Here is a 16,947-nt window from a genome sequence, read left to right on the forward strand (position 1 = left end):
GGCAGTATAATAGGCAAAAGTAAAGAAAGTGTATATGGATGAGAAAAGAAATAAAATTTTCTGCAAGAGGGTGGGGAAGTAGGAATGGGGATGAGGGGAGGGAGAGGGAAACAAGCTTGTTCCTAATTTGAACTAATAAAAAAATAATTTAAAAAATTTCTCTGCAAGAAAAATCCACAGGAGTGCTACAAAACACTTACTGAACTAATTCAGTTTATCAAGGCTGTAAAATACAAAGTTAAATGCAGGGCTAGATACCATGGCTCAACAGTTAAGAGCACGGGCTGCTCCTCCTGTAGAGTACAGTTTCGAGTCCCAAAACTGGTAGCTCACAACCATTGTAGTTCCAACTCCAAAGAAGTGGGCGCCCTCTTCTGGCTTCTTTGGACACTGCATGTACATGGTGCACAAATATTCATGTAGGCAAGACACCCATATACAGAAAATTCAAAACAAAACCAAGTGCAAAAATCATGTGTATATTTTAGCAAAATTATGTTGGCTATCCCCCCCTTTTTTAAAAACCCTTTTTTTTAAGATTTTTATTTATTTATTATGTATACAACATTCTGCTTCCATGTCTATCTGCACACCAGAAGAGGGCACCAGATCTCATTACGGATGGTTGTGAGCCACCATGTGGTTGCTGGGAATTGAACTCAGGACCCCTGGAAGAGCAGACAGTGCTCTTAACCTCTGAGCCATCTCTCCAGCCCCAGCTATCCCCCCTTTTGAGACAGGTTGTTATGTATCTTAGACTGCCCTTGAACTCACTGTGTAGTTGAGAGTGATCTTGAATTTCTGATCCTCCTTCCCCTGACTAAGTGCTATAGTTATAGACATGCACCACTATGCCTGGTTTATCTAGATGTGGGAGAAAATGTGGGGCCCCCTTCATGCTAGGCAAAAACTCTGCCATCTGAACTATGTCCCCAGCTCTGCCTCCCACATTATGTTTTACATGTATCAGTCACTTCTTAAGTTTATCAGAAGTAATTAACTATTTTTTGTCATTCTTCTAGGGGAACCTATGACATTTTAGTAACAAAGGATAATCAAACACGTTCTGTTGGTCAGTATGACAACCATGGCAGTTTTGGAGAACTAGCTCTGATGTACAATACCCCGAGAGCTGCTACCATTGTTGCCACCTCAGAAGGCGCCCTTTGGGGACTGGTGAGTGAGAGGATGCATGCTATAGTGTGAACTGTCTGTATAGCCGCCAGTTATCTGAGACGCATGCTATGAAAGGCCTCATGTCAATGTGCTTTTCCACTTTCCTCTAAGTTACAGAAACATCAGTGATTTAACCTTGTAGTGACAGAGCTCTTGATACATCTTTGCTTATCTTTACTAAACAGAAAGAGATAACTCTGTGTTAAGTAGTCCAAGAGGACTATAGAGTGAGACCCTATCAGTAATATGCATGTACGAAAGAGGAGGAAGACAAGGAGCAGCAGTAGCAATGGTGGTTATGAAACCCTTTGCTAGTTAGCATTTTCCATCTCTGGTTGTATCAATAGCAATTTACTTGTATTCAGTCATCACTTGTCTACACGCATATCCAAATAGACTTAGTTCATCAGGAATGCTAATGACTATATTCAGGGAAACGGAATTTTTATTTATTTATTTGTTTATTTATTTATTTATTTATTGGTTTTTCAAGACAGGGTTTCTCTGTATTGCTTTGGAGCCTGTCCTGGATCTCGCTCTGCAGACCAGGCTGGCTTTGAACTCACAGAAATCTGCCTGCCTCTGCCTCCCGAGTGCTGGGATTAAAGACGTGTGCCACCAACACCCTGCTTTTGTTTTGTTTTGTTTTTATTTGAAATAGGGTCTCACTGTCATCCAGGCTGGCCCAGAACTCACCACATAGCCCAGAGCAGTCTTGAATTTATGGTTTTCCTGCTTCTGCCTCCTAAGTATTTATTATGGCATGGGCCCTGTATATTCTGTGTTGTCTCCTCATTACAGTTTCATACCCCTGGAGGGAAAAAAAACAACCTGATTATTTGCCCTTACTTCTGCCTTTGTGAACGGTGTCTTTGGCATTGAATAATGACTATGAATGAGCACCAGGTGTTTATGGGAGTTTGTGTTCTATGTGTGACCCATAGGTGGCACTCATTAAACACAGCAAGCTACAGGTTTGGAGCCTTCTGCCTAGCACAGGTGAGAGGTGTTTTTCTTCCAGCATCATTAAACTCTGTTGATACACTGACTTCCATAGGTCTCAAGTATCTACTGTGGTTCAGCTATTTAAAACAGATACTCTCTTACACAGACATGAACTAGAATTTTCCTTTTTATTTTTTTCTTGTAGGACCGGTTAACTTTTAGAAGAATCATAGTGAAAAACAATGCCAAAAAGAGGAAGATGTTTGAATCATTTATTGAATCTGTGCCACTCTTTAAATCACTAGAGGTAAAGTTTGAATAAGAGTCTGTATGGTTTAGGAAAGCTGTTAAAACTTCCCTTAGGTTTTAAAATAATACTGAGTTCTGTAACAATGGTATTCAATCAAGGTTTTTTACTTACACTGTGTAACTATGTTCTGTAGATGTCGGAACGAATGAAGATTGTGGATGTGATCGGGGAAAAGGTATATAAGGATGGAGAGCGAATAATCACTCAGGTGAGTTTGGGGCTCACACTGCTGCTTTCCTGAGAGTCATCTAAAGGAATGGCACATCACTTGTGGGCGGAGCATGGCAATGCTCACCTGCAGTGCCAGCACTTAAGAGGCCAAGGCAGTAGGTTCACAAGTTCAAGGCCAGCCCAGGCCACATTGTATTACTCTGACTCCAATAGGAAACAAAGACTTAGCTGGGCATGATGGCACATACCTTGAATCCTAGTACTGAGGAAGGAAAAACAGGCAGTGCTCTGTGAGTTTGAGGCCAGTCTGGTCTACATAGAAAATTCCAGGCTGACCAGGGCTATGTAGAGATACCCTATCTCAAAAACAACAACAACAAAAAAAGGGGGGCGGGCATTGGTGGAGCACATGTTTAGTCCCAGGACTCAGGAGGCAGGTGGATCTCTTAATTGAGGCCAGCCTGGTCTACAGAGTGAGTGCCAGGACAGGCTACAAAGCAATACAGAAAAACCCTGTCTCGAAAAACTAAAATAAATAAATAAAACTGTGCTGTTTTTCTGGGATTTTGTTTTTTACTTTTTTTTTTTTTTTTAATTGAGAGTGCTGGATGTCTCTACAATTTTGTTCAAATGACTCCAGAACCTGGAAAAGATGTTGCTGCTATTGATGCATAACATACTGCCATTATTGGTCTTTTTATATAAATACAAATATTTATATACATATATACATGCAAATTATATACATATATAGTTTGAATTTTTGGAAACTTTAGCTGTGCTGTCAACTTTGGAAAAAAGTATCCCAGTTTACCGTGTTGAGTTGGCATTGTACAAAAATTAACAGCCATATTGGTCTAGAAATGTTGAGCTTAATTTTTTTCCATTTGTACAGGGGTAATGCACTATATTAAATATGTAAAGTCTTAAAAAAATAATAAGGGATTTTGAGAGCCCATCCCTTGTGAAGGGATGCTTTCTTGACCTGGACACATGGGGAAGGGCCTAGGCCTGGCCCAGGATGATGTGGTAGACTTTGGGGAGCCCCTTTTGAGGGCCTTACCCTGCCTGGGGAGTGGAGGGGGGATGGCTAGGGGCAGGTGGGATGTTGGGGGGGAGGGGAGGAAGAAGGAGAAGGGATTGTCATCTGAAGCAAGCTTGTTCTAATTTGAACTAATAAAATAAAAAATAAAATAAAAACCAAAATGTCCATGTCTTCCATTGTTGGAAGCTGTGTTGTCCTTCCTACAAAGACCTCTTGTTAACGATAAATCTTTCTGCCAAATGCCGCCTGAGCCCCACCGCCACGTGTGAGCTTTATGCCGAGTTAGGGCCCAAATGAATGCACAGAAACTTGTATTAGGTTCAAAGCTGCTTGGCCAATGACTAGGATTCTCATCTGCTAGCTCAGTCTTAATTATCATAAACCTATATATTTTATAAGACTTAACCTTATCGGACGCCTTATTGGCATCCCTCCTTGCCAGTGGCTCACATCCTGCCGCTGGAGGAAGAAGGGGAAAAGAGGGCCCTTCCTGTTTCTCCTTCACTTAAATATGAGTCTCCTTGCTATGTCACTTCCTGCCTGGATCAGCACTTCTCTACTACATTTCCCAGAATCCTCTTTGACTCCTAGTCCTGCCTAACTTGCCGTTTCATTGGCCAAACAGTATTTTATTTAACAATCAATAAGATAAACATATACAGAAGTATTTCCCCCATCAACCTCTGAAGTTCTTGGTGTCCATCTCCTCAGTACATGGATATATCTTGCTACCCTTTTCCCTTGAAGTAACAGGAATTGTAGTCACCACTAATCAAGTCTTCTGCCACTGCATCCTCAGCCTTTTTATCCTGAGACAGAGTATTATCAAGCTGTCCTAAACTCGGAAGCCTCCTGAGTCACTGTGACTGAAGACATGTGCCACCAGGCTCAGACTTCCATTCATTTTGGGGGTGGGCTTCTATTGGATGTCATTTTCTTTTGACCATATTAATCTGTATTAGAAACTAGAGAACACTGGGAGCTTACACTCTCTGTTGTCTCTGCTGACACAAAAGCAACCTCTCAATGATGTGATACCAGAATCCTCCGCATTCAATGATAATCAGATCTATGAGATGTCGTGTGTGTGTGTGTGTGTGTGTGTGTGTGTGTGTGTGTGTGTGTCTTTTTGGATAATGTATGATCACTGTACAGTGAACTGGACCTTTATAATTGAAGAAAGACTGCAAAGTGGCAGACAGTGATCCATGCCTAGAATCCTAGCACGTAGTAAGTGGAGGCAGGTAGGTCAGGAGTTCAGGGCCACTCTCAGTACATAGCAATTTCTTGTTTTTTGGTTTTTTTTTTTTTCTTTCTTTCTTTCTTTCTTTTTTTTTTGTTTGTTTGAGACAGGGTTTCTCTATGTGGCAGCCCTGGCTGTCCAGGAACTCAATGTGTAGACCAGGCTGGCCTCAAACTTACTGAGATCCACCTGCCTCTGCCTCCCAAATGCTGGGATTAAAGACTTGGTCTACCACCACCCTGCTTTTTTGTTTTATTTTGTTTGTTTGTGTTTTGAATTTCTTGGTTTTTCAAGACAGGGATTCTCTGTGTAGCTTTGGAGTCTATTCTGGAACTTGTTTTGTAGACCAGGCTGAACTGGAACTCACAGAGATCTGCCTATCCCTGCTTCCTGAGTGCTTGGATTAAAGGTGTGCACTACCATCCCCTGACCAAAATGTCTTTTAAAAGTATTATGTAATAATTTTCTCTGTCTGCTGTGTTTGTATTTTAGTTACATGTAAATAGTTTTAGGGGTTTGTTCCATGGTACGTCTCTCAATGGCTGTGCTTTCTAGGTTCCCTCATGTAATTTAAGATTAGGGTAAACAAGACTGAAGTAATGAGCACTGTGATGTGATGATGCATATGATAAAAGTCAGTATAGAAAAGGAAGTAATTAAACCATGCTATTTCATAGAGGAAGTATCAGTTGAGCTGGGCCCTGAAAAGTAAATGCAACTTCTGTTTCACAGGGTTATTTAAAACTCAATATTTGCTTTGAATATACAAAATACAAACTCCATGAAATGTTCATGTTTACTTTGTTGTTTATAAAGCAAAGGTTTGCTTACATTTATATACTTATTAAGGCAAGAAGTTGTATACATTGAAAAACACATTTGCTCTGTTTAAAGCATAGCAAAACCATTCTCCATATTACTGCACATCTGCACCACCGTGCATGGCATGCTGTCTGCATAAAAATGCCAGCCAGAGGGGCTGGAGAGAGGGCTCAGCAACTAAGAGCACTGACTATTTTTCCAGAAGTCCTGAGTTCAATTCCCAGCAACCACATGGTGGCTCACAACCACCTTGAATGAGATCTGGTGCCCTCTGCTGGCATGCAGGCAGAAGACTGTATAGACTGTATGCATAATAAATAAATAAAATCTTAAAAAAAAAAAAAATGCCAACCAGAGCCAGACAGTGGTGCACGCCTTTAATCCAGAGGCAGAGGCAGGTGTAGTCTGAGCTTGAGGTCAGTCTGGTCTACAGAGTGAGTTCCAGGACAGGCAGGGCTACACAGAGAAACCCTGCCTCAGGAAAATAAACACAAGGGAATGCTAGCCAGTGAGGCTGGGTGTGGTGGCCCGTCCCTAGGAGCTTGTCTCTCTCATCTCACGTTATTATCTGAATCCCAGAAGCATGTCTGCAGAAGGGTGTCCTCTTTCCTTCCTTATAATCATGTGCCTCTTTGATCAGACTCGCCAGAGGCTTGTCAGTTCTCTTGCTCATCTCTGTGGTGAAATTTCTGATGGAAGCAACTTCCTGAAGAGAGGGAAAGAAGGTTGATTCTGGCTCACAGTTTCAGGGGCTGTCAGTTCATCACTGCGGAAGATGCTAGTCCGTCTGTGGTAACTGTTCCCTCAAGTAAAGACACTAATGAAGAAACAGAGGCAGAGCAAGGCTGGACTGTAGCTCTCACAGGCCCACTCCTAGTGACGAAGGTAGGCCACACACTCCAAAGGATCAGTAACTTCCCAAGAATGTGTCATCAGTTGGGGACCAAGTGTTCAAACATGTGAGCCTTTGGGAGACATTTACATCCAAACTGTAATACAAACTCTTTTTTAGATTTTTGACAAGGTTTTTATCTAAGCTGGCCTCAAACTCACAGCAATTCTTCTGCCTCGGCTATCTGAGTGCTGATTATAGGCCTGAGCCATCATGCCCAGCCAGGGACTAGATTGCCTCAGGCAAGTTATCCTCAACTGTGTTGTCAAGTTTGGGGTTTGAAGTGTTTAGGAAGTCTGTCCAATCCACACCAGGCCGAGTATGTAGCAGTGCACTGTGGAGGCAGAGGACAGAGGGTTGATGAGAGTTTGAGACTAACCTGGCTTATGCACTGAGTTCCAGGCCAGCCAGACCTATGTAGCCAGACTGGTCTCCAAACAACAAGCAACTGATAGCTCACAGTTCCTATCAATTATCCATGGTTTGTTTTGAAAGTTCATTGTGAGGGATGAGAAAGTGAAATAAGCCCAAAGCTCTTCTCCCCTTTCTGCTTGCCTGAGTTTCACTTCCTTTCAGATTTCACTATTTACTTAAGGCCTGTGGTACACAGTAGCTAGTCCCTCTTATCAGCATTTGAGAGCCCATGGTCTCTGTTCTGTTCTTTTCCTATAGTACTTGCCATCCTCCAACAAAACTGTATAATTTACTGATTATCATATTTCTTGGTTAGTTTGTTTTATCCACTGATAGAATCCCTCATGTTCCTGGGTCATTGCCTGCACACAGTGAGAACATTTGTTGAATTACCTGAATGGTTTGTTTAGCCAGCAAAGGGAAACCTAAGCTTAGAAAGATGGCATCAAAGCATCTACTGCATCAAGGCAGAGCTGTCCAGATATATCTATGCTGTCTTCTTTGTGTATATGGACAGACAACCTTGACTCTGTATTTGGGCAGACAGATGGATAACTTCGGCTCTTTGTGTATATACAATCTCAAGTGTCATTCCTCATGCACAGTCTTCTTTAAAGAAAAAAATAAAAGAAAAAAAACAACAAAAAACACCCAAGTCTCCCTGGATGTGGTGAGACATGCCTTTAATCCCAACACTCAGAAGGCAGAGGCAGGCAGATCCCTGAGTTCGAGGCAAGCCTGGGCTCTACAAAGCAAGTTCGGGACATTCACGGCTACATAGAGAAACCTGTCTCAAAAAATTAAAAACAAAACAAACAGAAAAATAAGCAAACAATAAAATCAAGGCCTCTCACTGGCCTGGAGCTTGCTAAGTAGGCTAGGGTGGCTGGCTAGCAAGCCTCAGGGATCTGCCTGTGTCTGCCTTGCCAACACAGAGCTTTCAAGTGTGTACCACCACACCTAGCTCCTCCTACCTCAGGTACAGGTTCTGAGGATTGAACTCCAGTCATTGCGTTTGGCTTGCAATGCTTGAGCTTCCTCCACGGTCTCTTCTTAAGGATTGTGTTTGTTGATCAAGATTATTCCTTGACCTCTGTTTTAGTATGTGTTGTGTTGCTGTGAAGAGATACCATGACCACTGCAACTCTTACAAAGGAAAACATTTAATTGGGGTGGCTCACTTACATACAGTTCAAAGGTTCAGTCCCTTAACATCATGTCAAGGAGCATGGCGATATACAGGCAGACATGGTACTGGCAAAGTAGCTGAGAGTCCTACATCTTGCAAGCAACAGGAAATAGTCTGTGACACTTAAGCAAAAGAGTCCTCAAAGCTGGCCTCCACAGTGATACACTTCCTTCAACAAGGCCAAACTCCCAATAGTGCCACTCTCTATGAGCTTATGGGACCAGTTACATTCAAACCACCACAGCCTTGCACTCCAAGACTTACCTTGATGCTATTTGCAGTATTCTTGTTTACTGGTCCCTGGAATGTGTTTCAGCACACCAGCATAACCAATCAGAACAGCAATGCTGTGTAGTTGGTGACCTGGCCATATTCCTGGACATGTGTCAGTTATCGTTGGGTAATGTCCTTAATGATCTGTTTGTTATGAGTTTGTTAGCCATTGATCTGCTTATAGAGTTGGAGATGGAGACCTGAGGTTGTTCAATGCTGACAGTCTTCGATGCTATGTGTAACTCTGACCCAAGTTCCTCTTTTTCAGGGTGAAAAGGCCGACAGCTTTTATATTATAGAGTCCGGGGAAGTGAGCATCTTGATTAAAAGCAAGGTGAGTTTGGGTGGTGCTGTGCCAGGTGTCCTCACAGTAAATGTTGACCTTATACAGTGTGACCTGCGTTTAGAGTCTCAAGCCATTGTTGTTCTATGAGGCATGTGACTACCACTAATAAAGATTTAGTATATTTTCTCTAATCCTGATTTTTGCCTCCATCATATAATTAGTGAGATGAGGGATATTGGCCTATAAATGAGGAAAATATAAAAATATAAAAACACTAATACAGGAACATTGTGTAACAGGTATGTATGTATGTATGAGGTTGGATGTAAAGAACATCCTGTTTCTAGAACACTGTCAGAGGGAGTTTCCATTACATTCCTGCTGTGGCATCTGTGGTGTTGATGATTGATGTCCTGTAGGTGGGAAGAATGCAATGCTTTGCTTTGCTTTTTTTTTTTTTTTTTTTTTTTTTTTGAGATGGTTTTAAAGACTCCAGGCTGACTTCAAACTGAACTATGTATATAACCCAGGGTGACTTTGAACTTGTGATCCCTTGACTCCACCTCCCTTATGGTTATAGGCATGTATAGGCATAAGCTTATGATTCTAGGCATGTGCCACCATGCCCAGTTTTATCTGGTGTCAGGGATAAAACCAAGTGCTCCATGAATTCTAAGAAAGCATTCCAGCAGCTGAGCTCATTCCCAACTGGGAGGAATAATTCTTAGCAGTAAATCCATTTCTTTTTTTTAAGATTTATTTATTTATTATGTATGCAGTGTTCTACCTGCATGTATGACTGCAGGCTAGAAGAGGGCAACAGATCTCATTGTAAATGATTTCGAGCCACCATGTGGGTGCTGGGAATTGAACTCAGGACCTCTGGAAGAGCAGTCAGTGCTCTTAACCACTGAGCCATCTCTCCAGCCCCCATTTCTTTTAAGAATATAAATGTAGGGGAACCTGTAGCCACGCCTGCGAGGGCATGGTCAGGGTGACATAGAGTAAGAGTTTCAGTTAGCTGGGTTTCGCTTTCAGTTTCACCTTTTTAGCTTGCTGTACAGACTGCTGCCATGCCGGCTGGCTAGGTTGCTCTGTAAATAAGGCTTTTCCCTATTAAATACCCTTATATTTCTACCTGACTCCGTATTGGTAATTTTCCACTATATATGAACTTTTTAAAATAGTAGGATATAAATATATGTATATATGTATTATAATCTCATATAAAATCCATTGCAAGATGTACTTAGTAAAGGTTTAAGCTGTTGGCAGTGTACAAAGTAAATTTTCTTAACAATTAAAAAAGGTGAAAACCAAGCTATTTGCATTTATTGCTGTCTAAATGATATCTTGATTCTTAATTTAAAATCGAGCTGTCAGGAGCTGGAGAGATGGCTCAGAGGTTAAGAGCACTGACTGCTCTTCCAGAGTCCTGAGTTCAATTCCCACCAACCACATGTTGGCTCAAAACCATCTGCAATGAGATCTGATGCTGCCTTCTACTGTGCAGGCATCATGCAGGAGGAACACCACATACATAATAAAGTTGTCTGGCTGTTGAGATGACTTAGCAGCCTGAGTTTGACCCACATGGTGGAAGGCCAACAGGTTCACACATATACAAATACAATCAGGAAGTAAACACATGCACAACACACACCCTCTAAGGGGCTAGAGAGGTGGCTCAGCACTTAAAGAGCATATGCTGATTTTCCAGAGAATCCAAGTTCCATCCTCAGAACCTACATTGATTGGGATGGCTCATAGCTTCCTGTAACTGCAACTCCACGAGAGCTAGCACCCTCTTCTGGACTCTGTAGGCATCTGCACCTACATGGCGCACCCGCGCGCGTGCACACACACGCGCCCAATAAGAAAATGAAATATTTTCAAAAGCTGGGTAAAAATATCTTTAAAAACAAAGGGGGCTGGAGAAATGGCTCAGTGATTAAGGGCACTGACTGCTCTTCCAGAGGTCCTGAGTTCAATTCCCAGCACCCACATGATGTTTCAGAATCATCTATAATAGGATCTGATGCCTTCTTCTGGCCTGAAGATATACAAGTAGAACACTCACATATAAAATATAAATAAACAAAAATTTTAAAATAAATAAAAAAACAAAGCAAAGGATTAGTCAGGCACGGTAGCACACCTGTCATCCCAGCACTCAAGAGGCAGAGGCAGGCTCAGCCTGGTCTTCCTAACTAGTTCCAGGCTAGCCAGAGCTACAAAGTGAGACTCTTTATCTCAAAAACAGAAGTGAGTGGAGAGGTGGAATGGGGGCAATTCTCTTTCTGTCTATAACATCAGTGGTTCTTAGAGAATGATTCTCATCATTTGTTGTTACTGCCTTACTTCGTAGCTGAATTTGTAAGAAATATGAAACCCAGGGTAGTAAATAAATACACCATAGCACATATGTTTAAAGGATGTAGTTTACTACTACTATTTCTTCTTCTTCTTCTTCTTCTTCTTCTTCTTCTTCTTCTTCTTCTTCTTCTTCTCCTCCTCCTCCTCCTCCTCCTCCTCCTCCTCCTCCTCCTCCTTCTTCTTTCTTTTCTTTTCTTTTTTTTTTTTTTGGTTTTTTGAGACAGAGTTTCTCTGTATGGAAAGAGGCTGTCCTGGATCTTGCTCTGTAGACCAGGCTGATCTCGAACTCACAGAGATCCACCTGCCTCTGCCTCCTGAGTGCTGGTATTAAAGGTGTGTGCTGCCAATGCCTGGCAGGATATAGTTAACTTCTTAAGAATGGAGGTGCAGCTGAGCATTGGTGGCAGAGGCAGGTGGATCTCTGAGTTCAAGGCCATCCTGGTCTCCCGAGCAATTTCTAGGATAAGCTCCAAAGCTACACAGAGAAACCCTGTCTCAAAAAAAAAAAAAAAAAAAAAAAAAAGAATGGAGGTGCAGCACTAGTGTAAGCGCACATAGTGCTTTAAAAGAAATATCACTGTGAAGAACAACACGAGATAGTCTTGATCCACCACATAGCCTTGAGCTTGGGCTCATCACTAAAAGAAGAGTTCATTATTAGGAAGAATTAGCAGCAGACCTTGTGTTCAAACTGTGCTCCAGTCACATCTCCCAGAAGTTGTAATCTCCACTGAAAATGCTGGAATTGACTGGCTCATGCTTAGCCATTATCTGAAATGTGTTAGGGCTTAGGTGGAGCTCCAAGTAAAACAGCTCTTCAGCTGTACCAGGCCCCAGAGATCTGTCTGTTGATTTACAGGATAATATAGTTAAGAGTTTCTACAAAGCAAATTCCTCAGTAACTTTGTTGAACTTTGTGAGTAATGAATTTGACGTGTGTAACTGGACATGCCCAGCTGTGATCTTAGAATCAGCCCGAATCTTATTCTTTGCCTGTTGTAGACTAAAACGAACAAGGATGGTGGGAGCCAGGAGGTTGAGATTGCCCATTGCCATAAGGGACAGTACTTCGGAGAGCTTGCACTGGTCACCAACAAACCCAGAGCTGCTTCTGCCTATGCAGTTGGAGAAGTCAAATGCTTAGGTAAGAAAAGTTCTTTGTGAGGTGCTAACAAGCCCCCCCCCCAACCTTAGACTGTTAATAGTTGCTGGGGGAGAGAGAGATTGTCTTCATAGGGTAGCCACTGATAAATTGCCCATGACACAATCCTAATTAAACTTTCTTCCCTCTCCCCCACAAAAACGACATGAAATTAGAAGAATCGGAAGGGAACTAACTGGCTGGGAAGAAGAGAGGATAGATGGGAGTGGGACAAGATGGGGTGGAGTGAATATGATAAAAATTACATACATGGCCAGGCAGTGGTGGCACACGCCTTTAATCCCAGCACTTGGAAGGCAGAGGCAGGTGGATCTCTGAGTTCGAGGCCAGCCTGGTCTACAGAGCAAGTTCCAGGATAGGCTCCAAAGCTATATAGAGAAACCCAGTCTCGAAAAACAAAACAAAACAAAAAAATACACACACACACACACACACACACACACATATGAAGATGCCCTAATAACAACCATTATTGTATATTATATGTGCTAATAAAAACTTTAAAATGAAAAAGGAAATTCTTTGTACATTACTAATTTTTTTCTAATGTACAGGTTTTTTGTTTTGTTTTCTGTTAGCAAGCCTTGATTTATTCAGTCAAACTCATTCAGATCTAGGTCTGGGTACTTGTATAAATGAATTCTTAGAGCAAAGCTGTTTTTGGTGGGGGAGGTGTTGGGCATTGAACTTAGAACCTTGAACATTCTGAGCACATGCTGTACCTCTAAGCTTTCCCCAGCACCCTAGCGGTCGGTTCTGAGCAGTGAGCAACCCTGAGTAAGACAGGTGTACAGCGCCACAGCTGTGCAGAAGCAGCAGTGATGTGGGCAGGTTGCCAGGTCTGTGGAGGGACAAGACAGGCAGGTGCTGCTGTGCCCACATCCGTCTTCAGCGTTCGTACAGAGCATCCCTTCCCCAGTGTCCTGAAATGTCATCTCCTGGAGCATGAGGAAGTGGAGTAGGGAAAGGGTGGCATGCAGGAGATTGCTTCAACTGTTAACATAAACAAACCCTTCTCTCCCGAACTCTTTTTTTTTTCTTTTTTAAACAATGCAGTTATGGATGTTCAAGCATTTGAGAGGCTTCTGGGACCGTGCATGGACATCATGAAGAGGAATATCACACACTACGAAGAGCAGCTGGTGAAGATGTTTGGCTCCAACTTAGATCTGTTGGACCCTGGGCAGTAGATGTGATGATTCTCAGAGCCTTCTCAGTGTGACACCAAAACCTTCCAGTCAGCCACAGAACACACACAGAAAACAGACACGACAGAACCGTTCCTGCTGTTGTCACCGCCGCTGCCATTGCTGTGGTTAAGGGCATTTAGAAATCTTGAGAGTCAGCACTGAAAGATGGACAGAGGCTCCGCCCCCACCTCCACTTTGCTTCTGAAAGCCCATCATTAGACCACTTATGTAACAATTTACTTCAACCCAGTTTTCACATCTTTGGTTCAGAATGGCATGTCTCTCCAGCAATTTAAGTGCCTGATACAAAGTCCAAAGTGTAAACATCTTTTCCTCTCTTGCTGCTAATGATGCTTCTGAAAGTTACCCTAAGGTCTACAGAAACCTGTTGAATAACTGTAGACCCCTCCACAGTCCTTGTCAAGGGAGGAGATGGTACAGCCTTCAGTCTCCTCGTTTGTCTTTTGAGAAAGTTCACAGTGTGTTCACAGTTGCTGCCTTCACTTTCCCAGTGCAAGATGGCAGCAGTTATAATGGAGGTCTGTGCTCTAGTGGTCCTGTCCTATTTGCTGGCAGCTGCACAACATAGCTGTGTCCAAGCCCATAGTGACACTCAGAAAAGGGTCTATTGAAGGCCCAGCAGGCCCATACAGAGCAGATTGATTACTTAGATTCACGTTAGCAAGACACTTGGACTCAGCACTCCTGCCAGGAGCAAAGAGCCAGGAAAGATTATCTGGGTTAGCGTTCTTGTTGTTTGTTCTTAGCAAGTTTTGTTTAACCTCGGTGTAGTTTGCATAAAGAAATTGCTGCCATTTTCTAAGGAGCCAGGAGTTAGCTCAGCTGGTTAGAGCATGGTGCTGATACAAGGAGCCAGGATCTGGAGGTGTCGTCGCTTCATCTGACCTTTAGTTCCCTGAGCAACCCTGGCCATGTCTTGTTAGCAGTTGGTCCACTGGCTGATGGCTGTGGGCTGAAGGGGCTGTGCTACACAGAGAGTCCTTTTCCTTCATCTTCCAACATTGTTGCCTAGCTTGGCTAGGAATCATCCATTTTGAAACTCTTACAAAGAAGCTAATTTTTTTTAAGGAAATTATTTCTCTATTTAAAGGAATTCACTTTGGTCATATTCCATACACACATGGGGTTTGTGAGCTGACTCAGACATTTGTGCTAAGTATCTGTTTTCAAAACTTGGTATCATTGGGGAAGGGGGTGGGTGTGGCTCAGTGGCAAAGCACTTATGTAGCATGTGCAAAGCCTTGGGTTTGATCTCCAGCACTATAATAACCACAGAAAGAAAGGTTACCATTTATAAACTTACTGTGAAGGCCTTTCTAACTGTCTCTCAGCTTTTGCCGTGGTCACTTGTAGTTAAGAGATGTCCAGACTAGATCAGTCACCACCATTTTAGTAATTACTTTTTCTTGTGTTCCATGAAATAAAGCAGGACTCTTCAGACTGCCCTAAGTAGCCTATGTTACAGCTTTGGGAATTGTATGGTCATAACTACTACTCCAAAGCAGGCAGCTAGCACTGGAAAACCTTTGTGGTGATCCCAAATTTTCCTAAGGTCATTTTCTATGGTATTGCTTTATTAAATAAATCAGACCTTGCACTTTGACCGAATAATACCTGGTTCTTGCAAAGGTAAGAGGTGCACTGGACTCCAGGAGCAGCCCAAAATTCCAGCTCCCAAACCTTAGAAGGACTCTGAACCCCCACCCCAGCCTCCATGCCAGCATGGATTGTGGCTGGCTGTGAATCTTATGCTGGAGTTATTCCTGCAGGCTGCTAAGGGTGGGCTTTCTCAGCCTGCCCACACATCCCAGTCTAATCTTCAGAGTCCCCCTGTCCCCTTTCCTGCCACACTAATGGCTGTTCTTTTAGAGTAGAAGTCATCAAGTAACTGAGCCCTCACTGCAGTGTGACCCCTGAGTCTGCAGAAGGGACACATTATTAAAGGAACTAGTGTGAGTGATGAAAGGCTGTCACCACAGTGCCAGGGCCTGACAGTGTTCCAGTTCTCTTTACAGCTTAGAGAATCAAAGGTGACAGAGCAGGTGTTACTTCTCAAGGTCTCAGTGCCTGCGCCAGCAACCCCTACAGCTGAGCCCCACCGGGGGAGAGCCAGATCCCTCTGTTAGCACCTCTCTTCCAGGATTAGAGCCCCCCCTCTTCCTGGCTTTGCTATTGACTTTGGCTGATAGAGAGTAGTCATCAGATCCTTGAGGTCCAACTGCAGTATTGTCCTTCCTTTCTGTACCCCAGCCTCCCCCACCCACTCTTCTCTAGATTGAATTCTCTGCAGGACAGGCTCTTGTGTTCTTGTCCGGAGTTCATATTCTTCATAAAGAATTCTGTGTCCCTGATACAGAGGCTCAGAAACCAGCGTTGAGCTTTTCTCTGAGCAGCATAGTGAGCAAATTCAGCAGCAAAGTGGCAAAAAAAAAAAAAAAAAAAAAAAAAGTTCTCCAGCTGGAGAGATTGCATTCACCCCCATTCCCCAAATTCTCTGCTGGTAATAGTGGAGCCCATAGGTGCTGCTGGTGCCCTGGACACACAGCAATTTGTGGCATGTCACAGACTTTGTTTTAAAAAGATGAAAGCATTTTGCACAGAGAAAGAAAAGGACCCATGAATGTCATCTTTTATCTTTCTCAGTCAGTTGATATTGGAGTTTTTGTTTTTGATACACATTTGTAAGCCAATCTCGCCAAGTTATGGGTTGTGTTGATTTTTCACTACGATTACCTCTTGTTCCTCTTGTCTTGACTGCTGACGTTCCTCTGTGATTCTAATGTCTATTTTATGGGAAGCAGCCTTCCCAAGGGGTTTCCTATTAACACACTGCAGGGCTATCTTTATACTTAAAAAAAAATGGGGATTTTCAGAAAACCATTTAGCCCACCTTGAGCAAGGGTTAGATTCCTTGGTTTTTGTTGTTTTGTTTTTAATTCATTGTAGTAAAAAAAATCCAATTAAGCATTATTGTGCTACCTCAAAGGTAAAATATTCTAAGGTCATCTTTTGGTCCTGAGTTCTATACATGGTGTTTGAAATGTCTTTCAATTGGAATTATTTTTTAAATTGTTGGGGTGAATCTTACTTTAACCTGTTTTACACTTGTGTTTTAATCTGAGTATATATGATTAGAAAGCAAACAATTCTTGATCTATGGTATTGAATATAAAATTAAAAGTCACTGACAATTAATCATTGTTTGCTATAAACAAGGTTGAGTTTTTTGTTTTTGTTTTTAAAGGAAACTCTAGGGCTCGGCTTCACTCTTGATTAATAAAGGCTGACAAATCATGTGTGACTTTTGGTGTAGTCTTGTGTTAATATTATTTGTCTTCTCTTTTAAGGGTCTCAGGCCATCTTAGCACTTACCTGACAGATACATTGTTGGGATGGATAGGACCCTTAAAAATTAGGGAGAAGACCTGGGCA

At 42.4% G+C, this 16,947-nt stretch overlaps 1 protein-coding gene across 1 annotated transcript in view; it reads left to right on the plus strand.

Annotated features, from left to right (window-relative positions):
• The window catches only part of Prkar2a (protein kinase cAMP-dependent type II regulatory subunit alpha), a 56,846-nt gene extending 40,030 nt beyond the window's left edge, over positions 1 to 16,816 (plus strand). Inside the window, exons 6-11 of the mRNA XM_027414595.2 lie at positions 1,023 to 1,176; positions 2,327 to 2,428; positions 2,565 to 2,639; positions 8,749 to 8,814; positions 12,145 to 12,286; positions 13,361 to 16,816. Of these exons, the coding sequence (XP_027270396.1) occupies positions 1,023 to 1,176; positions 2,327 to 2,428; positions 2,565 to 2,639; positions 8,749 to 8,814; positions 12,145 to 12,286; positions 13,361 to 13,494 (673 nt within the window). The 3' untranslated portion in view covers positions 13,495 to 16,816. The remainder of the gene's footprint in view (positions 1 to 1,022; positions 1,177 to 2,326; positions 2,429 to 2,564; positions 2,640 to 8,748; positions 8,815 to 12,144; positions 12,287 to 13,360) is intronic.
• The last annotated feature ends 131 nt before the right edge of the window (positions 16,817 to 16,947 follow it).

The sequence above is a fragment of the Cricetulus griseus genome, chromosome 4 (genome assembly GCF_003668045.3).
Source record: "Cricetulus griseus strain 17A/GY chromosome 4, alternate assembly CriGri-PICRH-1.0, whole genome shotgun sequence".
NCBI classification, from domain to species: Eukaryota; Metazoa; Chordata; class Mammalia; order Rodentia; family Cricetidae; genus Cricetulus; species Cricetulus griseus.